The sequence below is a fragment of the Mobula hypostoma genome, chromosome 14 (genome assembly GCF_963921235.1).
Source record: "Mobula hypostoma chromosome 14, sMobHyp1.1, whole genome shotgun sequence".
NCBI classification, from domain to species: Eukaryota; Metazoa; Chordata; class Chondrichthyes; order Myliobatiformes; family Myliobatidae; genus Mobula; species Mobula hypostoma.
The window spans coordinates 79,889,593-79,914,312 of record NC_086110.1 but is presented as its reverse complement, the minus strand read 5'-3'; the positions used below and the strand labels follow the sequence as shown (position 1 = coordinate 79,914,312).

The window sequence follows — 24,720 nt, the reverse complement described above, 5'->3', positions numbered from 1 at the left end:
CTGTAAAATCCCTTCGCATTCTCCTTTACCTTGTCTGCTGGGGCAACTTCCTGCCTTCTTTTAGTCTTTCTAATTACTTTCTTAAGTGTTTTCATGCATATCCTGTACTCCATAAGCACCTCATTTGTTCCTACCTGCCTATACCTGCTATGCACGTCCTGTTTTTCCTTAACCAGGGTCGTGTTGCCTCTGCTGTTTTTAAACTAAGTAGTGGGGGGAGGGGACGAACTGGAAATATAAGGATGGAGATAAAGGGAAAGTGAGAATAAGAAAAGTTAAGAAAGACAGCAGAATCAACAGAGCAGAAAGCTCAAGAAGGGATCGTACAGTATGGCCAAGTGAAATAGGAATTGATATGGGAGGTGAGGGGAGTAATGAATTAAAAGTACTGTATATGAATGCACGGAGTATAAGAAATAAAGTGGACGAGTTTGAGGCACAGTTGGAAATTGGTAAGTACGATGTTGTGGGAATAACAGAGACATGGCTTCAAGTGGACAGAGCCTGGGAAATGAATATTCAAGGGTATACGTTCTATTGAAAGGACAGACTGATGGGCAGAGGGGGTGGGGTGGCTCTGTTGGTGAAGAACGATATTCAGTCCCTTGCGAGGGGGGACATAGAATCAGGAGACGTTGAGTCAGTGTGGATAGAACTGAGAAATTCTAAGGGTAGAAAGACCCGAATGGGAGTTATCTACAGGCCCCCAAACAGTAGTCTGGATGTAGGGTGTAAATTGAATCAAGAGTTAAAGTTGGCATGTCACAAAGGTATTGCTACAGTTGTTATGAGGGACTTCAACATGCAGGTAGACTGGAGGAATCAGGTTGGTGCTGGACCCCAAGAAAGGGAGTTTGTGGAGTCCCTCCGAGATGGATTCTTAGAACAGCTTGTACTGGAGCCTACCAGAGAGAACGCAATTCTAGATTTAGTGTTGTGCAGTGAACCAAATTTGATCTGGGACCTCGAGGTAAAGGAGCCATTAGGAGGTAGTGACCATAGTATGATAAGTTTTAATCTACAAATTGACAGGGAGAAGGGAAACTCGGAAGTGTCAGTATTACAGTTGAACAAAGGGAACAATGGTGCTATGAGGGAGGAGCTGGCCAAAGTTCAATGGAACAATACCCTAGCAGGGATGACAGTGGAACAGCAATGGCAAGTGTTTCTGGGAATAATGCGGAAGGTGCAGGATCAGTTCATTCCAAAGAGGAAGAAAGATCCTAAGGGGAGTAAGGGGAGGCCGTGGCTGACAAGGGAAGTAATGGACAGTATAAAAATAAAAGAGAAGAAGTATAACATAGCAAAGACGAGTGGGAAGCCAGAGGATTGGGAAACTTTTAAAGAGCAACAGAAGGTAACTAAAAAGGCAATACGTGGAGAAAAAATGAGGAACGAAGGTAAACTAGCCAAGAATATAAAGGAGGATAGTAAAAGCTTCTTTAGGTATGTGAAAAGGAAAAAAATAGTTATGACCAAAATTGGGCCCTTGAAGACAAAAATGGGTGAATTTATTATGGGGAACAAGGTAATGGCAGACGAGTTGAACAGGTACTTTGGATCTGTCTTCACTAGGGAAGACACAAACAATCCCCCAGATATAATAGTGGCCAAAGGACCTAGGGTAATGTATGAACTGAAGAAAATTTATATTAGGCAGGAAATGGTGTTGAATAGACTGTCGGGTCTGAAGGCTGATAAGTAAGTCCCCGGGACCTGATGGTCTGCATCCCAGGGTACTTAAGGAGGTGGCTTTGGAAATCGTGGATGCATTGGTAATCATTTTCCAATGTTCTATAGATTCAGGATCAGTTTCTGTGGATTGGAGGGTGGCTAATGTTGTCCCTCTCTTCAAGAAGGGAGGAAGAGAGAAAACAGGGAATTATAGACCGGTTAGCCTGACGTCGGTGGTGGGAAAGATGCTGGAGTCAATTATAAAAGATGAAATTACGACACATCTGGATAGTAGTAACAGGATTGGTCCAAGTCAGCATGGATTTATGAAGGGGAAATCGTGCTTGACTAATCTTCTGGAATTTTTTGAGGATGTAACTATGAAAATGGACAAGGGAGAGCCAATGGATGTAGTGGACCTGGACTTTCAGAAAGCCTTTGATAAAGTCCCACATAGGAGATTAGTGGGTAAAATTAGGGCACATGGTATTGGGGGCAGAGTACTGTCATGGATTGAAAATTGGCTGGCTGACAGAAAACAAAGAGTAGCGATTAACGGGTCCCTTTCGGAATGGCAGGTGGTGACCAGTGGGGTACCACAGGGTTCAGTGCTGGGACCGCAGCTGTTTACAATATATATATTAATGATTTAGATGAGGGAATTAAAAGTAACATTAGCAAATTTGCCTATGACACAAAGCAGGGTGGCAGTGTGAAATGTGAGTAGGATGTTATGAGAATGCAGGGTGACTTGGACAGGCTAGGTGAGTGGGCAGATGCATGGCAGATGCAGTTTAATGTGGATAAATGTGAGGTTATCCACTTTGGTGGTAAGAATGGGAAGGCAGGTTATTATCTAAATGGAGTCAAGTTAGGAAAAGGGAAAGTACAACGAGATCTAGGTGTTCTTGTACATCAGTCATTGAAAGCAAGCATGCAAGTACAGCAGGCAGTGAAGAAAGCTAATGGCATACTGGCCTTCATAACAAGGGGAATTGAGTATAGGAGCAAAGAGGTCCTTCTGCAGCTGTACAGGGCCCTGGTGAGACCACACCTGGAGTACTGTGTGCAGTTTTGGTCTCCAAATTTGAGGAAGGACATTCTTGCTATTGAGGAAGTGCAGCGTAGGTTCACAAGGTTAATTCCTGGGATGGTGGGACTGTCATATGTCGAAAGATTGGAGCGACTGGGCTTGTATACTCTGGAATTTAGAAGGCTGAAAGAGGATCTTACTGAAACATATAAGATTATTAAGGGATTGGACACGCTGGAGGCAGGAAGCTTGTTCCCGCTGATGGTTGAGTCCAGAACCAGAGGCCACAGTTTAAGAATAAGGGGTAGGCCATTTAGAACGGAGTTGAGAAAAAACTTTTTCACCCAGAGGGTGGTGGATGTATGGAATGCTCTGCCCCAGAAGGCTGTGGAGGCCAAGTCTCTGGATGCTTTCAAGAAAGAGATGGATAGAGCTCTTAAAGATAGCGGAATCAAAGGTTATGGGGATAAGGCAGGAACTGGATACTGATTGTGGATGATCAGCCATGATCACAGTGAATGGTGGTGCTGGCTCGAAGGGCCGAATGGCCTACTCCTGCACCTATTGTCTATTGTCTATTGTCTATTGCAATATCTTTTGGTCTCGGCCCAAAATGGAGACATCCCACCCTGCAAAAACTCATTTCAGGGAGGTGGCACCATCAATTTGTGGGAGACTCCCGGAACTTCCGGGAGAAGTGGGATGTCTGCCATAGAGTAGCTCCTTAGCAGCTAATCAGCTACTTTAAATAATGTTAGCTATGCTAGTGAACGAATGACATCTGTTAAACTCACCTCAACGTGTCCTTTACAGTCTTAACCCACCATGGGCAATAGAAAAGTCACTGTTGCAAACAGTGCAACGAGCAACACTGTCATTATTTTTAACCCCTATTAGGCAGGGGTACACTTTAGGGTAGTCTGGGGTGACGTACGTTTTATATTTTCTTTTTTTGGAACACTCTGCCATGGCGCACTCTCGCTCGTGCTCTCTCTCTCTCTCATGGTCGCTCGCGTGCTCTCTCGCGCTCTCGCTTGCTTTCTGTCTCGCTGGCGTGCTCTCGCTTGCTTGCTCTCGCTTGCTTGCTCTCGCTTGCTTGCTCTCGCTCTCATGGTCGCTCTCGTGCTCTCTCTTGCTTTCTCTTGCTCGCTCGCTCTCAAAAAAATTGATTTCCGTGATATTGTATATAATATGCGGGAGACTCCCGGAACTTCCGGGAGAGGTGGGATGTCTGAAAATGTCATTTGTACTCTTTTCCAGTTAATACTCTCTGATACTCTTCTGCACCCTGTCCAAAGCCCCTACATCCTTCCTATGGTGTGGTGACCAGACCTACACATTATACTCCAAATGTGGCCTAACCTACGTTTTATACAGCAGGAACATGACTTGCTGACCTTTATACTCAATGCTCTGACCTGTGAAGGCAGCATGCTGTATTCTTTCTTTGCCATTCTTCATACATATTGGCACGATGTTTTATAAACTTGCAGAAGCTCTATCTCATGTATTTTGTTGGCATATTCACTACACAAACATCAATGGTTCTTGAAAAAAATTTCTCACCATCATCTCACAACAAAGAATATGCAATTTTATTTGTGGCCCTTATTAGCAATTAATTTAATGTTTTCATAAGGTATTTGCTATACTTTAGTATATTCATATTGGTTGCGATTATTACTTATTACTTGATTTGTATACTCACACCTTGTCAATAGATATAGTTTGCTGAGAACTTAATTGCATTTTCTGCTGATTGATTATAGCCAAAAAGATCGTGGGAAATTGACTTGAAGCATATGGAATCATTGATTGATGATAAAACTGCCTGCATCATAGTGAACAATCCTTCAAATCCATGTGGCTCCGTGTTCAGTAAATCCCATCTTCAAGATATTCTGGCTGGTTAGTACAGGGGAATTGTTTCATTTTGCAAATTAAAGTACAAATGACTAAGAATACCTTGGATTTATCACTGATGAATACTTCAAAGAATAATGTGGGAATGAAGGTTGGGGGACCGATGAATAGCAGTAATGAGAGTTTGATTTATTGGGGGGCATATGATTAGTCTGGAAACCACTTTATTCCTTCTCTCACTCTGCTGGGGTACAACAGAAGGGGAAAACGTTTTGTATAGTAGGACATGTGGTTATCATGAAGCAATTTCAGGAGAGATTGAATTCAGCAGATGGATGTTGTGTGGAACATAATAGATGCAAAGAAGTATGAGGAAAGATAAAGGTAAAAATTGGGGTTTAGCTGCAGAAATCTTTCAAAATATGACATTGGCTTGGTCAATGGAAACTTTGGTGCAAATGTGTAATGTGAAATTTGTGCAGATTTCAGCTTGGTGCTCTGCTGGATACAATATTATAACCAACAGCTTGCACAAACTCTCTGTAACGCCTTATATAACCTCAGGATGCACTGAAATACTTTACAGGAATAAAACATTTCTGGACTGCAAGGTATACACGGTAGGATCCCATAAATATTAGTGTGATAAAAGCAGTCTTTCATAAACATATCACACCCTCAGTATTACCCCAATGGTACTGCACTCTCTGAATACAGCCCCTCCAATACTCTTTTTCTCTCTCAACACTACAGACAACCTCAGCAACACCTGTGTTAATGCAGACTCTCTCATTACTACCCATCCGACAAAATGGCACTCCCTTGGTTTCAGAATCATAATCAGGTCTAATATCATTGGCATTTGTCATGAAGTATGTTGTTTAGCAGCACTACATAGCAATACATATTTTTTTTAAACTATACATTACAAAAACAAATATAAACAAAAAATTGAGCAAGTCGTGCAAAAAAGAGCAAAAAGTAATAAGGGTGGTGTCTATGTGTTCATTGTTCATTCAGAAATCTGATAACGGAGGGCCAGAAGCTGTTCCTGCAAAGTTGACTGCATGTCTACATTTTCATGTACCTCCTCCTTGCTGACAGCAATGAGAAGAGGGAAGGGAGAACATTAAATAGTGGAGAGCACCCCTGTGGCCATCCCCTTCAACAATAAGTACTCCATTTTGAGTACTGCTGGTGGGAGGGGGAACAACCTCCCTGACAACAACACCCCTCCCCCTCCTTCTCCCCCTCCCCCTCCCCCTCCCCTCCCTCTTCCCTCTCCCTCTCCCTCTCTCTCCCCCCCCTCTCTCTCTCTCTCCCCCTCTCTCTCCCCCACCCCTTCTCTCTGAATTGGCCATACCCCAAAGGTGCACGTCTTCCAGGTCACTGCTGGAGATATTGAAAACACTAAGCCACTGAGCAAGTTCGGAGAGAGGGAACTGCTGTGAAGAACTGCGGTTTGAGGGCAGCTGTAGATCATAAACTTCAACAGGACCCCAGCCACCTTGAAAAGGAAAGAAGAGACATTAAGGAGAAGAATTTGAACTATTTCACAGATGAACTTCTACATACTGATCAAGGAACTTTTCCTGAACATATTTGACAAACTCTATCCCATCTAGTCCTTTTATAGTACAGCACTCCCAGTCATTACGTGGAAAATTAAAATCACCTACCTTATGTTTTCTGCAACAGTCTGAAATCTCTTTACAAATTTGTTCCTCTAAATCCCTTGGACTGTTGGATGGTCTGTAATATAGTTCCATTGATGTGGTCATACCTTTCTTATTTTTCAGTTCTACCCATAATGCCTCACTAGTTGAGTTCTGCAGTCTGTCCTGACTGAGCACTGTCATGATATTTTCCCTGACTAGCAATGTCACCCATTCTCCTTTAATTCCTTCTGCTCTGTCGTGTCTAAAACAAGGGAACCCCAGAATATTGAGCTGCTAGTCCCGTACTCCCCACCCCCAACAACCAAGTCTCACTAATGTCTACAATATCATAATTCCACATGTTTATCCATGACTTGAGTTCATCTGGCTTTGCACCAATACTTCCTGCATTGAAATATATGCAGTTCAGGGCACTAGATGCTCCATGCTCAACCTTTTGATTCTTGACTTTGTCTGAGGTCTTACCAACATCTGTTTCCACTAACTATTCTGGCACTCTGGTTCCTATCCCCCTTCAACTCTAGTTTAAACCCCACCATGCAGCATGAGCAAACCTTCCCACTAGGATATTAGTCCCCTTCCAGTTCAGGCCCAAACTGTCTCTTCTGTACAGATCCTACCTTCCCTGGAAGACAGCCCAATGAGACAAAAATCTCATGCTCTCTCTCCATCTCCAACTCCTTGGCCACATCTTAAAGTGTATAGCCTTACTTTTTTTTGGCCTCACTAATACGTGGTACTGGTAGCAATCCTGAGATCACAGCCCTTGAGATTCTGCCTTTAACTTAGCACTTAACTCCCTGAACTCCCTTGCAGAAGCTCGTCACTCTTCCTACCTATGTGATTGGCACCTACATGGACCATGACCTTTGGCTGGTCACCCTCCCACTTAAGAATGCTGAGGACTCAATCCGAGATGTCCTGGACCCTGGCACCCAGGATGTAACATACCTTCTGGGAATCTCATTTTCGGTCACAAAACCTCCTTTCTATTCCCCTAGCTAACAAATCTAATGTTAGTGTTTGTGGGAGGCTTTCTGTGGTCAGAGGTACTTGGAGGAATCTAAGCTTCTGATAAATTTCTCTCTATCCCCTTTGAAAGCCTGATTGAAGATGGCTGTTCACTAGGCAACAACAAAAACTGAAATAATCCTTAAGGATTTCATGACTACATACCTGGGAAGTATTAGAAAGAAAAGAAGGCTTGTGGGTTCAAAGTTGAAAGTTCAAAGTAAATCTATTATCAAAGTACATATATGTCACCATATACAACCCTGAGATTCATTTTCTTGCAGGCATTCACAGTACATGCAAGAAATAGAATCAATGACAGACTGCAGCCAACAGAACGGGCAAACAATCAATGTGCACAAAACAACAAACTGCAAGCACAAAAAGAAAACAAAAAGAAGTAATAATATTAATAAATAAATAAGCAATAAATATTCAGAACATGGGATGAAGATGAAAGTGAGTCCACAGGATGGGGGTACCATTTAGTGTTGTGGTGAGTGAAGTTATCCCCTTTGGTTGAAGAGCTTGGTGGTTGCAGGGTAATAGCTGTTCCTGAACCTGATGGTGTGAGTCCTGAGGCTCCTGTACCTTCTTCCTGATGGCAGCAGTTGAAGACTGGAGATGAGGTTGGGGTCTAGAGAATAGAAATGGAAGGTGAATTGGGAGACTGGAATCCTCATAGATTGGGCATGGGAATTGGGGAGCCATGGGGAGAGGAAGTGAAATTTGGGATTATGAGCCAGTCGTGAATTGTAATACAACAGTTGACCAATTAACTTATCAGGAAAGATTTTCTCTGTTCTCTCAAGTACATTTCCTGCATCTGCAGTGTCTGACGCTTGTTTGTTTCTATTTCAGTTGCTGCAAGAAATTACCTTCCAATCATAGCAGATGAAATCTATGGCGATATGGTGAGGAAAATTAATGAGCATGTGATCCAAGATTATATCATTTACCTACAACAGATCTAAGACAGCCTCCAGCTGAGAAACATGTCCTGGCTGTGATTGGATAAAGAGTGCTGATAATTGAATGCTTCTTAAAAAAGTACTGATATATGTCATGAAATTTGTTGTTTTGCAGCAGAAGTACGGGGGGAAAACATAAAAATTACTACGTTACAAAATAAATGAATAGTGCAAAAGATGGATAATAAAGTAGTGTTCATAGACTGTTCAGAAATTTGATGGCGGAGGGTAAGAAGCTATTTTTAGAATATTGGGTTGGGTATTGTGTAATGAACCAGAGGTGATTAGAGAGATTGAGGTGAAGGAACCCTTAGGAGGTAGTGATCGTAACATGATTGAGTTCACTGTGAAATTTGAAAAAGAGAAGCCAAAATCTGATGTCTTGGTATTTCAGTGGAGTAAAGGAAATTACAGTGACATGAGAGAGGAACTGGCCAAAGTTGACTGGAAAGAGACACTGGTGGGAAAGACAGCACAGCAGCAGTGGCTGGAGTTATGCGAGAAGTGAGGAAGGTGCAAGACACGTATATTCCAAAAAAGAAGAAATTTTCGAATGGAAAAAGGATGCAACCGTGGTTGACAAGAGAAGTCAAAGCCAAAGTTAAAGCAAAGGAGAGGGCATACAAGGAAGCAAAAATTAGTGGGAAGACAGAGGATTGGGAAGTTTTTAAAACCTTACAAAAGGAAATTAAGAAGGTCATTAAGAGAGAAAAGATTAACTATGAAAGGAAGCTAGCAAATAATATCAAAGAGGATACTAAAAGCTTTTTCAAGTATATAGACAGTAAAAGACAGGTGAGACTAGATATAGGACCGATAGAAAATGATGCTGGAGAAATTGTAATGGGAGATAAGGAGATGGCAGAGGAACTGAACGAGCATTTGGCATCAGTCTTCACTGAGGAAGACATCAGCAGTATACCGGACACTCAAGGGTGGCAGGGAAGAGAAGTGTGCGCAGTCACAATTACAATGGAGAAAGTACTCTGGAAGCTGAATAGTCTAAAGGTAGATAAGTCTCCCGGACCAGATGGAATGCAACCGTGTGTTCTGAAGGAAGTAGCTGTGGAGATTGCGGAGGCATTAGCGATGATCTTTCAAAAGTTGATAGATGCTGCTGGCATGGTTCCGGAGGACTGGAAGATTGCAAATGTCACTCCGCTTTTTAAGAAGGGGGCAAGGAAGCAAAAAGGAAATTATAGACCTGTTAGCTTGACATCGGTGGTTGGGAAGTTGTTGGAGTCGATTGTCAAGGATGAGGTTACAGAGTACCTGGAGGCATATGACAGGATAGGCAGAACTCAGCATGGATTCCTTAAAGGAAAATCCTGCCTGACAAACCTATTACAATTTTTTGAGGAAATTACCAGTAGGCTAGACAAGGGAGATGTAGTGGATGTTGTATATTTGGATTTTCAGAAGGCCTTTGACAAGGTGCCACACATGAGGCTACTTAACAAGATAAGAGCCCATGGAATTATGGGAAAGTTACATACGTGGATAGAGCATTGGCTGATTGGCAGGGAACAGAGAGTGGGAATAAAGGGATCCTATCCTGTTTTGGCTGCCGGTTACCAGTAGTGTTCCACAGGGGTCCATGTTGGGGCTGCTTCTTTTTACATTGTTCATCAACGATTTGGATTATGGAATAGATGGCTTTGTGGCTAAGTTTGCTGACGATACGAAGATAGGTGAAGGGGCCGGTAGTGCTGAGGAAATGGAGAGTCTGCAGAGAGACTTGGATAGATTGGAAGAATGGGCAAAGAAGTGGCAAATGAAATACAATGTTGGAAAGTGTATGGTTATGCACTTTGGCAGAAGAAATAAACAGGCAGACTATTATTTAAATGGGGAAAGAATTCAAAGTTCTGAGATGCAATGGGACTTGGGAATCCTCGTACAGGATACCCTTAAGGTTAACCTCCAAGTTGAGTCTGTAGTGAAGAAGGCGAATGCAATGTTGGCATTCATTTCTAGAGGAATAGAGTATAGGAGCAGGGATGTGATGTTGAGGCTCTATAAGGCGCTGGTGAGACCTCACTTGGAGTACTGTGGGCAGTTTTGGTCTCCTTATTTAAGAAAGGATGTGCTGACGTTGGAGAGGGTACAGAGAAGATTCACTAGAATGATTCTGGGATGAGAAGGTTAACGTATGAGGAACGTTTGTTCACTCTTGGACTGTATTCCTTGGAGTTTAGAAGAATGAGGGGAGACCTCATAGAAACATTTCGAATGATGAAAGGCATGGACAGAGTGGATGTGGCAAAGTTGTTTCCCATGATGGGGGAGTTCCAGTACGAGAGGGCATGACTTAAGGATTGAAGGGCTTCCATTCAGAACAGAAGTGCGAAGAAATTTTTTTAGTCAGAGGGTGGTGAGTCTATGGAATTTGTTGCCACGGGCAGCAGTGGAGGCCAAGTCATTGGGTGTATTTAAGGCAGAGATTGATAGGTATCTGAGTCGCCAGGGCATCAAAGGTTATGGTTAGAAGGCGGGGGAGTAGGACTCAATGGGAGAATGTATCAGCTCATGATAAAATGGAGAAGTGGACTCGATGGGCCGAATGGCTGACTTCTGTTCCTTTGTCTTATGGTCTTATGGTCTAATATTGTGTTAGTTTTCTGGCTCCTGTATCTCAAAGAGGGCATATCCCAGATGGTGAGGGGCTTTAGTGATAGATACTGCCTTCTTGAAGCACTGCATCTTGAAGATGAGAGTTTAATTAAAAGAGGATATGAGGCCTCCGTCAGTCAAGGTCAAACGTGGATGTTGCATCCTAGCTGTCTAGATACGCGAACCAGGGCACTGTGATATGGAGAGCAAGTTGTTGCCCATATAGCAAGCTCCCTCTTTCTATGCATCTGATGATCTCAAAGGAACGGCAGAGACACCTGCAGCTGATGCCAGTCTACATTGAACTCAACTTAGGACTGCCATAAGACCATAAGATACAGGGGCAGAAGTAGGCCATTCGGCCCATCGCGTCTGCTCTGTCATTCAATCATGGGCTGATCTAATTCTTCCAGTCATCCCCACTCCCCTGCTTTCACCCCATACCCTTTGATGCCCTGGCTAATCAAGAATCTATCTATCTCTGCCTTAAATACGCCCAATGACTTGGCCTCCACAGCTGCTCGTAGCAACAAATTCCACAGATTTATCACCGTCTGACTAAAGTAATTTCTCCGCATCTCAGTTCCAAAAGGATGTCCTTCAATCCTGAAGTCATGCCCTTTTGTCCTTGAATCCCCTACCACGGGAAATAATTTTGCCATATCTAATCTGTTCAGGCCTTTTAATATTCGGAATGTTTCTATAGGATTCCCGCCTCATTTTCCTGAACCCCAGGGAATACAGTCCAAGTGCTGCCAGACGTTCTTCATACGGTAACCCTTTCATTCCTGGGATCATTCTTGTGAATCTTCTCTGAAGCCTCTCCAATGTCAGCATATCCTTTCTAAAATAAGGAACCCAAAACTGCACACAATACTCCAAGTGTGGTCTCATAGAGTCTCAACATCACATCCCTGCTCTTATTTCCGAAACATCTAGCAATGAATGCCAACATTGCATTCGCCTCCTTCACAACCGACTCAACCTAGAGGTTAACCTTTAGGATAACTTGCACAAGGACTCCCAAGTCCCTTTACATCTCTGCATTTTGAATTCTCTCCCCAGCTAAATAATAGTCTGCCTGTTTATTTCTTCCACTAAAGTGCATGACTATACAGTTTCCTACATTGTATTTCATTTGCCACATTTTTGCTTATTCCCCTAAACTATCTAAGTCTCTCTGCACGATCTCTGTTTCCTCAACACTACCCACTCATCCACGTATCTTTGGCAAATGTAGCCACAAATCCATTAATACCACAGTCCAAATCATTGACATACATCATAAAAAGCAGTGGTCCTAACACCGACCCCTGTGGAAATCCACTGGTAATCGGCAGCCAGCCAGAATAGGATCCTTCCAGAATAGGATCCTTTTATTCCCACTTTCTGTTTTCTACCCACCCACCAATGCTCCACGCATGCTAGTAACTTCCCTGTAATTCCATGGGCTCTTATCTTGCTAAGCAGCCTCATGTGCGGCACCTTGTCAAACGCCTTCTGAAAATCCAAGTACACCACGTCTACTGCATCTCCTTTGTCTACCCTGCTTGTAATTTCCTCAAAGAATTGCAGTAGGTTTGTCAGGCAGGATTTTCCTTTCAGAATACCATGCTGACTTTGGACTATCTTGTCATGTGCCTCCAGGTACTCCGTAATCTCATCCTTAACAATCGATTCCAACAACTTCCCAACTACTGATTTCTGGCTAACAAGTCTATAGTTTCCTTTCTGCTGCCTCCCACCATCTTAAATAGCAGAGTAACATTTGCAATTTTCCAGTCATCTGGTACAATGCCAGAATCTGTCTATTCTTGAAAGATCATCGTTAATGCCTTCGCAATCTCGCCAGCTACTTCCTTCAGAACCTGAGGTTGTATTCCATCAGGTCCAGGAGATTTATCCACCCTCAGACCATTTAGCTTCCTGAGCACCTTGTCTGTCGTAATTTTCACTGCACAAACTTGACACTCTTAAATGTGCAGCATACTGCAGACGTCTTCCACTGTGAAGACTGATGCAAATATGCATTCAGTTCCTCTGCCATTTCTGCATCTCTCATTACAATATCTCCAGTGTCATTTTCTATTGGTCCTATATCTATCCTCGACTCTCTTTTACCTTTCATATACTTAAAAAAGCTTTTAGTATCTTCTTTGATATTAGTCGCCAGCTTCCTCTCATTATTCATCTTTTCCTTCTGAATGACCTTCTTAGTTTCCTTCTGCAAGTTTTTAAAAGCTCCCCAATCCTCTATCTTCCCACTAGCTCTGGCTTCCTTGTATGCTGTCTCTTTTGCTTTTACTTTGGCTCTGACTTCACTTGTCAGCCACGGTAGTGTACTTCTTCCCTTTGAACATTATTTCTTATTTGGAATATATCTGTCTTGTACTTCCCTCATTTTTCATAGAAACTCCAGCCATTGCTGCTCTGCTGCCTTTCCTGCAAATGTCCCTTTCCAGTCAACTTTGACCAATTCCCCTCTTGAGCCATTGTAATTTCCTTTATTCCACCGAAATACCAACACATTGGATTTTATTTTTTCCTTTTCAATTTTCAATGTGAACTTGATCATATTGTGATCATTGTTTCCTAAGGGTTCCTTAACCTTAAGCTCTCTTATCACTTCTGGATCATTGCACAACACTCAATCCAGCACAGCCGATCCCCTAGTGGGCTCAACAACAAGCTGTTCTAAAAAGCCATCCCTTAGACATTCTAAAATTCTCTCCCTTAAGGTCCAGTACTGACCCGGATTTCCCCAATCCACTTTCATGTTAAAATCCCTAACGATTATCATGACATTGCCTTTCTGACACACCTTTTCTACTGCCTGCTGTAATTTGTAATCCACATCCTGGCTGCTGTTTGGAGGCCTGTATACAACTGCCATTAGGGTCCTTTTACCATTGCCATTTCTTAACTCAACCCATAGACTCTACACCTTCCGATCCTATGTCATCTCTTTCCAATGATTTAATATTATTTCTTAAACACAGAGCCACATTACCCCCTCTGCCTACTAACCTATCTTTCCAATATACCGTATATCCTTGGACGTTCAGTTCCCAATGGCAGCCATTCTTTAGCCAAGTTTCAGAGATGGCCACAAAGTCATATTTGCCAATCTGCAGCTGAATTTCAAGATCATCCATTTCATTCCTTATGCTGCGTGCATTCAAATTCAACACTCTCAGACCAGCATTTGTTGCTTTCAGTTTTAACTGCACCGTGCCTCCATCGCCCTGTAACTCATGCCACTAGCTCTGATTAAGCCTCATCTCCTGCCTGTTCTTTCTATAATCTCTGTTGCACGCTACCTTTGATTTATTTCTGTTTTCCCCTTCCTCAGCCCTATTACTCTGGTTCCCGTCCCCCTGCCAAATTAGTTTAAACCCTCCCTAACAGCTCTATTAAATGTGCCCACTAAGATATTGGACCCCTTTGGGTTCAGGTGTAACACATCCTTTTTGTATAGGCTATACCTCCCCCAGAAGAGGCCCCAATGATCCAGGAATCTGAATCCCTGTCCCCTACACCAGTGTCTCAGCCACACATTAATATGCCTGAACATGCTATTCTTGCACTTGCAAGCATGTGGCACAGGCAGCAATCCTGAGATTACCACTCGAGAGGTCCTGCCTTTCAGCTTCCTACCTAACTCCCTGAATTTTCTCTTCAGGACCTCCTCCCTTTTTCACTTATAGCATTGGTACCGACATGTACCAAGACTTCTGGCTGTTCACATTCTCCCTTCAGAATACTCTGCACCTGATCCGAGACATCCTGTACTCTGGCACCTGGGAGGCAACACACCATGCAGGTATCTGTATCAGGCTGACAGAGCCTCCTGTCTGTTTCCCTGACTATGGAATCCCCTATGGCTACTGCATTCCTCATGTCCTCTTTCTCTTCTGCACCATGGAACCAGGCTCAGTGCCAGAGACCCGATTGCCATGGTCATCCTCTGGCAGGTCATCCCCTTCAACCGCATCCAAAACGAGATAACGATTACTGAGGGGGATGGCTACAGGGGTGCTCTCTATTATCTGATCTCTTTTCCTCACTTCCCTGACCATAACCCACTTATCTAACTTCTGCAGCCTTGGAGTGACTAACTCCCTGTAGCTCCTCTCTGTCTTCTAATAAGCTGTAGGTCATCAAGCCGCAGCTCCCCAGATCCTTAACACAATCTTTCAGGAGATGCATCTCGGCACACCTGGTGCAGATGTGGCTGTCTGGGGGACTGGAAGATTTCCAGGATTCTCACATCCATGCACCTGTCTTAGGGACTCCAGCTGCGGATTTTTCTCTCTGGGTTTATTCCTGAAGCCTTCCCCATGAGTGGGTATAGCCGCAAGGCAGCAGAGGTTTGAGGTCTCCTAGATGAGCTGCCAACCACAGTTGATGATCCCCATCTGCCTGAAGCGACTGGTTTTAAGGCACCAGTAACCCGCCTTTGCCCCTTCTCCTGTCAGTAGAAATGGTTCTGCTGGGCTTGGTAGCGAAGCCACATATGAAGGCTAAGAGCTCTCCTGAAAGGGAAAATGTTTCTTTATTAAGGACACCAAATATATACAAAATCCAGATATGGTCTCTGCACTATTCTACTTAACACAAGTATAACACCCCTAACATGTTGTGCCGACCATGTAACCCACTCTAGAAGCTGCTTAGAATTTCCCTACTGCATAGCCCTCTATTTTTCTAAGCTCCGTGTACCTATCTACAAGTCTCTTAAAAGACCCTATTGTATTCGCCTCTACTACCTTCGCTGGCAATGTATTCCATGCATCCACCACTCTCTGTGTGAAAAATTTAACCCTGACATCCCCCTGGTACCTGCTTCCAAGCACCTTAAAACTATGCCCCCTCATGTTAGCCACTTCAGTCCTGGGAAAAAGCCTCTGACTATCCACACGATCAATGCCTCTCATCATCTTATACACCTCTATCAGGTCACCTCTCATCCTCCAAGGAGAAAAGACAAGGAAGCCAGAGCTAGTGGGAAGATAGAGGATTGAGGAGCTTTTAAAAACTTGCAGAAGGAAACTAAGAAGGTCATTCAGAAGGAAAAGGTGAATTATGAGATTAAGCTGGCGACTAATATCAAAGAAGATACTAAAAGCTTTTTTAAGTATATAAAGAGTAAAAGAGAGTCGAGGATAGATATAGGACCAATAGAAAATGACACTGGAGATATTGTAATGAGAGATGCAGAGATGGCAGAGGAACTGAATGTATATTTTGCATCAGTCTTCACAGTGGAAGACGTCTGCAGTATACCGGATATTCAAGAATGTCAGGGAAGTGAAGTTTGTGCAGTGAAAATTAGGACTGAGAAGGTGCTCAGGAAGCTTAATGGTCTGCAGGTGGATAAATCTCCTGGACCTGATTGAATATCAATCCTGATTGGGTTCTGAAGGAAGTAGCTGGAGAGATTGCGGAAGCATTAACAATGATCTTTCAAGAATCGATTGATTCTGGCATTGTACCAGATGACTGGAAAATTGCAAATGTTACTCCACTATTCAGAGGTTGGGAGGCAGCAGAAAGGAAACTATAGACCTGTTAGCCTGACATCAGTGGTTGGGAAGTTGTTGGAATCTATTGTCAAGGATGAGATTATGGAGTACCTGGAGGCACATGACAAGATAGGCCAAAGCCAGCATGGTATTCTGAAAGGAAAATCCCGCCTTTCTTTGAGGAAATTGCAAGCAGGGTGGACAAAGGAGATGCAGTAGACATGTTATACTTGGATTTTCAGAAGGTGTTTGACAAGGTGCCACACATGAGGCTGCTTAGCAAGGTAAGAGCCCATGGAATTACAGGGAAGTTACTAGCATGGGTGGAGCATTGGCTGGTTGGCAGAAAACAGAGAGTGAGAATAAAGGGATCCTATTCTGGCTGGCTACTGGTTACCAGTGGAGTTCCACAGGGGTCGGTGTTGGGACCGCTGCTTTTCATGATGTATGTCAATGATTTGGACTACGGTATTAATGGATTTATGGCTAAATTTGCTGATGATACAAAGATAGGTGGAGGAGCAGGTAGTGTTGAGGAAACAGAGAGACTGCAGAGAGACTTAGATAATTTAGCGGAATGGGCAAAGGAGTGGCAAATGAAATACGATGTTGGGAAGTGTATGGTCATGCACTTTGGTGGAAGAAATAAATGGGCAGACTATTATTTAGATGGGGAGAGGATTCAGAATGCAGAGATGCAATGGGAGTCCTTGTGCAAGATACCGTAAAGGTTAACCTCCAGGTTGAGTTGGTTGTGAAGAAGGCAATAGACAATAGACAATAGACAATAGGTGCAGGAGTAGGCCATTTGGCCCTTCGAGCCAGCACCACCATTCACTGTGATCATGGCTGATCATCCACAATCAGTACCCTTTTTCTGCCTTCTCCCCATATCCCTTGACTCAGCTATCATTAAGAGCTCTATCTAACTCTTTCTTGAAAGCATCCAGAGAATTGGCCTCCTCTGCCTTCTGAGGCAGAGCATTCCACAAATCCTCAACTCTCTGGGTGAAAAAGTTTATCCTCAACTCCGTTCTAAATGGCCTACCCCTTATTCTCAAATTGTGGCCTCTGGTTCTGGACTCCCCCAACATCAGGAACATGTTTTCTGCCTCTAGCATGTCCAAGCCCTTAATAATCTTATATGTTTCAATCAGTTTCCCCTCTCATCCTTTTAAATTCCAGTGTATATATAATTTCAGGCGAATACAATGTTGGCATTCATTTCTAGAGGTATGGAAATTAAGAGGAGGGATGTGATGTTAAGGCTCTAAAAGGCACTCATAAGACCACACTTGGAGTATTGTGTGCAGTTTTGGGCTCCTTATTGTTAGAAAGGATATTCTGACATTGGAGAGGGTTCAGAGAAGATTCACGAGAATGATTCCAGGAATGAAAGGGTTACCATATGAGGAACGTCTGGCAGCTCTTGGGCTGTATTCCCTGGAGTTCAGGAGAATGAGGTGGGGGGGGGGGCGGAATCTCATAGAAACATTCTGAATGTTGAAAGGCCTGAACAGATTAGATATGGCAAAATTATTTCCCATGGTAGGGGATTCTAGGACAAGAGGGCACGACTTCAGGATTGAAGGACGTCCTTTTGGAACTGAGATACAGAGAAATTACTTTAGTCAGAGGGTGGAATATGTTGCCATGAGTGCCTGTGTAGGACAAGGCATTGGGTGCTTTTAAGGCAGAGATATGTAGGTTCTTGATTAGCCAGGGCATCAAAGGGTATTGGGAGAAGGCAGGGGAGTGGGGATGACTGGAAGAATTGGATCAGCCCATGATTGAATGGCGGAGCAGACTCGATGGGCCTACTTCTGCTTCTATATCTTATAGTCTATGGTCTAAAAGGCCAAGTTCACTCAACCTATTCCTATAAGGCATGCTCGCCAATCCAGGCAACATCCTTATAAATCTCCTCAGCACTCTCCCTTTAGCATCCACATCCTTCTTGTAATGAGGTGGCCAAAACTGAACACAGTACCCCAACTGAAGTCTTATATTGCTGTATAAATGTTCAACCATTTTCTCCTCACTCCAGCTCAATGACTGTGACCTGTCAACATTCATGGATGGAGTCATCTGCTGCAAATATTTTATACATTTTCAAACTCTGCCAGTAAGATGCCTCTCTTGCCTTATTAGAAACATAGAAAATCTACAGCACAATACAGGCCCTTCGGCCCACAAAGTTGTGCCGAACATATCCCTACCTTAGAAATTACTAGGGTTACCCATAGCCCTCTATTTTTCTAAGCTCCATATATCTGTCCAGGAGTCTCTTAAAAGACCCTATCATATCCGCCTCCACCACCATTGCTGGCAACCCATTCCACTCACTCACCACTCTCTGCGTAAAAAACTTACCCCTGACATCTCCTCTGTACCTATCTCCAAGCACCTTAAACTTGTGCTCTCTTGTGGCAGCCATTTCAGCCCTGGGAAAAAGCCTCTGACTATCCACACAGTCAATGCCTCTCATCATCTTAAACACGTCTTTCAGGTCACCTCTCATCCTCCATCGCTCCAAGGAGAAAAGGCCAAGTTCACTCAACCTGTCTTCATAAGGCATGCTCCCCAATCCAGGCAACATCCTTGTAAATCTCCTCTGCACCCTTTCTATCTTTCCACATCCTTCCTGTAGTGAGGTGGCCAGAACTGAGCACAGTACTCCAAGTAAGAGGTTAATTAATCATATGCCATGATAGAAAGCAATCAAAACAGTTGAAAACTTTTAAATTTTGCTTTGCCCTCTGAGTATTAAATCTGATCATGTCAAATAGTGATATCATTTTTTGAATATTAGGGGTTTCAGGGGCTATGGGCAACAGAAATGAGAGTGAAGTTGAAGCTAAGATCAGATCAGACTCTTAAAAGTGAACACATTGAAAGATAGAGCAGGTTTTGAGAGGTTACATGGCCTACATTGGCTTTATTTCTGATGTTCTTATAGGAGACAAGTTGCAGAACTTCCTTCCACCTCTGCCTTGAATTTGTCAGTGATCAAGCTCTCATATTCTTTAAGAAGCCTTTTGTTTTCGAGCACTCTCTTTCAGACCCAAAGGTATAGATAAGACAATATTCTTGGAAGAGTTAGACAATTGATATGTTGTTTGGATTTATTCAACCTGAAGCCTTAATTGTTTCTCTTTCAACAGATGCTGCCTGACCTACTCAGTTTTAACAACATTTTGTTTTTATTTCTGATATTTACACCATTGTGTCAATCACAGATTATGCTTCAATTGCCACTGATCACTGCTTGATAGTTGTTGTTATATTGTCAGCATCTTGGTGTATTCTGAGTTTATTGTTTGTACATGGATCAGATTGGGTTTACGGAATCATAGAAAGGTACAATATTGATACAGATTCTTTCACCTCACTGTCCATGCCAACTCTGATGCCTGTCTCCATGAATTCCACTTGCTTGCATTAGATCTGTATCTCTCTCAACCTTTCCTTGCCATATTCCAGTCCAAGTGCCTTTTAAGCATTGTAATTATATCAGTCTCTGCTTACTCTGACAGCTTATTCCAAATAATCACCACCCTTTGAGTTGAAGGAAAAACACTTGCCCCACAGATTCCATTTAAATCTCTTCACTCAATCTTAATCCTTAACCCCTCATTATAGACTCTCCTGCCCTGGAAAAATGATTCTGACCATCTATCTTATTTAATACCTTTATAATTGTATAAATCTCTATAAGGTCACCCTCATCCTCTTATGTTCTAGTGAGAATAAACCTAGACTTCCAACCTCTCCTAGTAACTACAGCTCTCCATTCCAGGTAACATCCTGGTGAATCTCTTCTGCAGTCTCTTTATTGCTACTACATCTTTTCTGTAGTATGGAGACCAGAACTGTGCACAATATTCCATGTGCAGTTTAACAAATGTTTTGTACAGCTGCAACATCCCAACTCTAATCCACAATTTTATATTGACTCCTCATGATCCCTGCACTGCCATTGAATAATTTTATACAGTAAATGTGAGTGATCTCTAAATGAAATATTTCTTAAAATATGATTTTGTTGTTGTACAGGTTTTTCCTGAATACAATTTTATTACCCTTGGTTCTCTGAGCAAAAGTGTCCCCATTCTGTCCTGTGGGGGCCTGGCCAAACGGTGGCTTGTACCTGGCTGGCGAATGGGTTGGATTCTCATACATGACCGGAATGAGATCTTGAGCAGAGAGGTGAGACTCAAACTCATTGGAAAACTGACTGAGGTGGTAGAGTTCACATGTTTTTGTTACCCTTGGGCACAAAATTAGGTGGACTTGTGAATTACAAAGAGGATGCACAGGCTGCAAAGAGATTTGGCCAAGTTCAAGGAGTGGTCAGTTACTGAATAGCAGGGCAGGTTAAAAGAGCCAAGTGGCCTACTCTTGCTTCAGTATTTCTGTTTCAATTGAGTAGAGCCAGGAGGACGTAACTGGGAAACAGCACAGTGCCCTTTTATAATTATTTATTCAAGGGATGTGGTCTTCACCCATCCTCAGTTACCTCTTGAACTGCTGCATCCTTGAGATGTAGGTCTACCTCCAGTGCTATCAGGGAGGGAATTCCAGGATTTTAATTCAGTAATGGTGAAGGAATGGTATATGTTTGTTGTTGCAGTGTTCACCAAGTTTGGCAATTAGCTTGCAACATTTCTTCACCAGTCAAGTTGATATCCTTAATGTGTAGCTGTTGATGTTTCTGGCTAGGGTGCTCAGGTTTATATAGCACCTCAACCCCATTCACCTGCCTCGGTCCTGAATGACTACTCAATCTTCGAATTTTATTCGCTTGTGTTTCTTTGGCTGTTAGGGGTTCGTAGATGGCGTCAATTTCTATATGTTTGTTTATGGAGTTATCAGAAGAGAAACACATTTCTAAAAATTCTTGTGCGTGCTTCGTGTTTGCCTGTGCCAGAATCTCCACGGTGTCCCAGTTAAAGTGGTGTGCTTCTTAATCTTCATGTACTGAGATCAGTAACAGTGAATCATGTCTACATACCACCTGTTTGTGTTCCTGTAAATCTGTTGAGCATTTACATCCTGTCTGACTGATGTAGTTCTTGTTGCAGTCTCCACAATTGATCCTGTACACCACAGAGAGTACATTAGAGACATCTATCTACCAGAAGGATACATGCACACAGACCTGGTATTGAACTACCATAGCAACTACTTAACCTGCCACAAGAAAAACTGCATTTGCACCTTATTTAAGAGAGCACCACTGAACTTTAGGCTAGGGAAGAGAAGCACTTATTCAAAGTGCTCCAGAACGATGGTTACCCATGGAATTCCCTGAATTTCAATCAGGAGATGATTCCTAAGGAGAGAAAGTTGTGCAGACATTGCTCAACATGTAACCTTGTCCTACAAGAATATATCAGGAATGACAGCTCAACTGCTCAAGCCCCACAGCATCAAGATCGTTCACAATCCAGTGGCGACTTAAGAAAATGTGAGTCTTACTTCAGTGGTTGGTAAGTTGATGGAGAAGATCCTGAGAGGCAGGATTTATGAACATTTGAGAGGCATTATATGATTAGGAATAGTCAGCATGGCTTTGTCAAGGGCAGGTCGTGCCTTACGAGCCTGACTGAATTTTTTGAGAATGTGACTAAACACATGATGAAGATAGAGCAGTAGATGTAGTGTATATGGATTTCAGCAAGGCATTTGTTAAGGTACCCATGCAAGGCTTATTGAGAAGGTAAGAAGGCATGGGATCCAAGGGAACATTGCTTTGTGGATCCAGACACAAGGAAATCTGCAGACGCTGGAAATTCAAGCAACACACACAAAATGCTGGTGGAATACAGCAGGCCAGGCAGCATCTATAGGAAGAGGTACAGTTGACGTTTTGGGCCGAGACCCTTCGTCAGGACTAACTGAAAGAAGAGATAGTAGGAGATTTGAAAGTGGGAGGGGGAGGGGGAGATCCAAAATGATAGGAGAAGACAGGAGGGGGAGGGATGGAGCTAAGAGCTGGAAAGTTGATTGGCAAGAAGATACAAGGCTGGAGAAGGGAGAGGATCATGGGAGGCCTAGGAAGAAAGAAAAGGGGAGGGGGTCATCAGAGGAAGATATAGTGAGAGGGACAGAAGGAGAAAAAAGAGAGAGAGAAAGGGGGAAAAGTAAAAAATAATAAATAAATAATAAATAAATAATGGGTGGGGTAAGAAGGGGAGGAGAGGCATTAATGGAAGTTAGAGAAGTCAATGTTCATGCCGTCAAGTTGGAGGCTACTCAGACGGAATATAAGGTGTTGTTCCTCCAGCCTGAGTGTGGCTTCATCTTGACAGTAGAGGAGGCCGTGGATGGACATATCAGAATGGGAATGGGACGTGGAAGTGAAAATTGTGGCCACTGGGAGATCCTGCTTTCTCTGGCGGACAGAGCGTAGGTGTTCAGCGAAACGGTCTCCCAGTTTGTGTCGGGTCTCGCCAATATATAGAAGGCCGCACCGGGAGCACCGGACGTCCCCCTCCCCCTCCTGTCTTCGCCTATCATTTCGGATCTCCCCCTCCCCCTCCCACTTTCTAATCTCTTACTATCTCTTCTTTCAGTTAGTCCTGATGAAGGGACTCAGCCTGAAACGTCGACTGCACCTCTTCTTACAGATGCTGCCTGGCCTGCTGCATTCACCAGCATTTTGTGTGTGTTGTGGATCCAGAACTGGCTTGCCCACAGAAGGCAAAGAGTGATTGTAGACGGGTCATATTCTGCATGGAGATTGGTGACCTGGTGTGCCTCAGGGATCTGTTCTGGGACCCCTACTCTTTGTGATTTTTATAAATGACCTGAATAAGGAAATGGAGGGATGGGTTAGAAAATTTGCTGATGACACCAAGGTTGGGGGTGTTGGGGATGGTGTGGAGGGCTGTCAGACGTTACAGCGGGATATTGATAGGATGCGAAACTGGGCTGAGAAGTGGCAGATGGAGTTCAACCCAGATAAGTGTGAAGTGGTTCATACTGGTAGATCAAATATGATGGCAGAATATAATATTAATGGTAAGACTCTTGGCAGTGTAGAGGATCAGAGGGATCTTGGGGTCCGAATCCATAGGACACTCAAAGCTGCTGCACAGGTTGACTGTGATTAAGAAGGCATACAAGACATTGGCCTTCATCAATTGTGGGATTGAGTTTAGGAACTGAGAGGTAATGTTGCAGCTCTGTAGGATCCTGGTCAGACCCCACTTGGAGTACTGCGTTCAATTCTGGTCGCCTCACTCCAAGAAGGATGTGGAAACCATAGAAAGGGTGCAGAAGAGCTTTACAAGGATGTTGCCTGGATTGGGGAGCATGTCTTATGAGAAAAGGTTGAGTGAACTCGGCCTTTTCTCCTTGGAGCGATGGAGGATGAGAGGTAACCTGTTAGAGATGTATAAGATGATGAGAGGCATTGATCGTGTGGATAGTCAAAGGCTTTTTCGCAGGGCTGAAATGGCTAGCACGAGAGAGTACAGTTTTAAGGTGCTTGGTAGCAGGTGCAGAGGAGATGTCAGGGGTAAGCTTCTTTACGCAGAAAATCATGAGTTAGATATACAGAGTCTCTGTGGATGGAAGTTAGGAACAGGAAGGGGTCAATAACTCTACTGGGTGTTTTTTATAGGCCACCCAATAGTAACAGGGACATCGTGGAGCAGATAGGGAGACAGATTCTTTAAAGGTGTAATAATAACAGGGTTGTGGTGGTGGGAGATTTTCATTTCCCAAATACTGGGAAATGAACCTGGTCAGGTGTCAGATCTCTCATTGGGAGAGCATTTTGGAGATAGTGAGTACAATTCTATCTCCTTTACCATAGCACTGGAGAGGGATAGGAACAGACAAGTTAGGAAAGTGTTTAATTGGAGTTAGGGAAATATCAGGCTATCAGGCAGGAACTTGGAAGCATAAATTGGAAACAGATGTTCTCAGTGAAATGTACAGAAGAATTGTGGCAAATGATCAGGGGATGTTTGTAAACAACATGTTAGTCCTGACGAAGGGTCTCGGCCTGAAACGTCGACTGTACCTCTTCCTAGAGATGCTGCCTGGCCTGCTGCATTCACCAGCAACGTTGATGTGTGTTGAGGGGATGTTTGTGTGGGGTTCTGCACAGGTACGTTCCAACGAGACAGGGAAAGGATGGTAGGGAACAGGAACCGTGGTGTACAAAGTCATAGTCATAGTCATAGTCATACTTTATTGATCCCAGGGGGAAACTGGTTTTCGTTACAGTTGCACCTTAAATAATAAATAGTAATAGAACCATAAATAGTTAAATAGTATTATGTAAATTATGCCAGTAAGTTATGAAATAAGTCCAGGACCAACCTATTGGCTCAGGG

At 43.3% G+C, this 24,720-nt stretch overlaps 1 protein-coding gene across 1 annotated transcript in view; it reads left to right on the top strand.

Moving 5' to 3' along the window:
• The window catches only part of tat (tyrosine aminotransferase), a 127,560-nt gene that overhangs the window by 54,998 nt on the left and 47,842 nt on the right, over nt 1-24,720 (top strand). Inside the window, exons 6-8 of the mRNA XM_063067299.1 lie at nt 4,477-4,615; nt 8,122-8,174; nt 20,426-20,578. Coding sequence (XP_062923369.1) covers nt 4,477-4,615; nt 8,122-8,174; nt 20,426-20,578 — 345 coding nt within the window. The remainder of the gene's footprint in view (nt 1-4,476; nt 4,616-8,121; nt 8,175-20,425; nt 20,579-24,720) is intronic.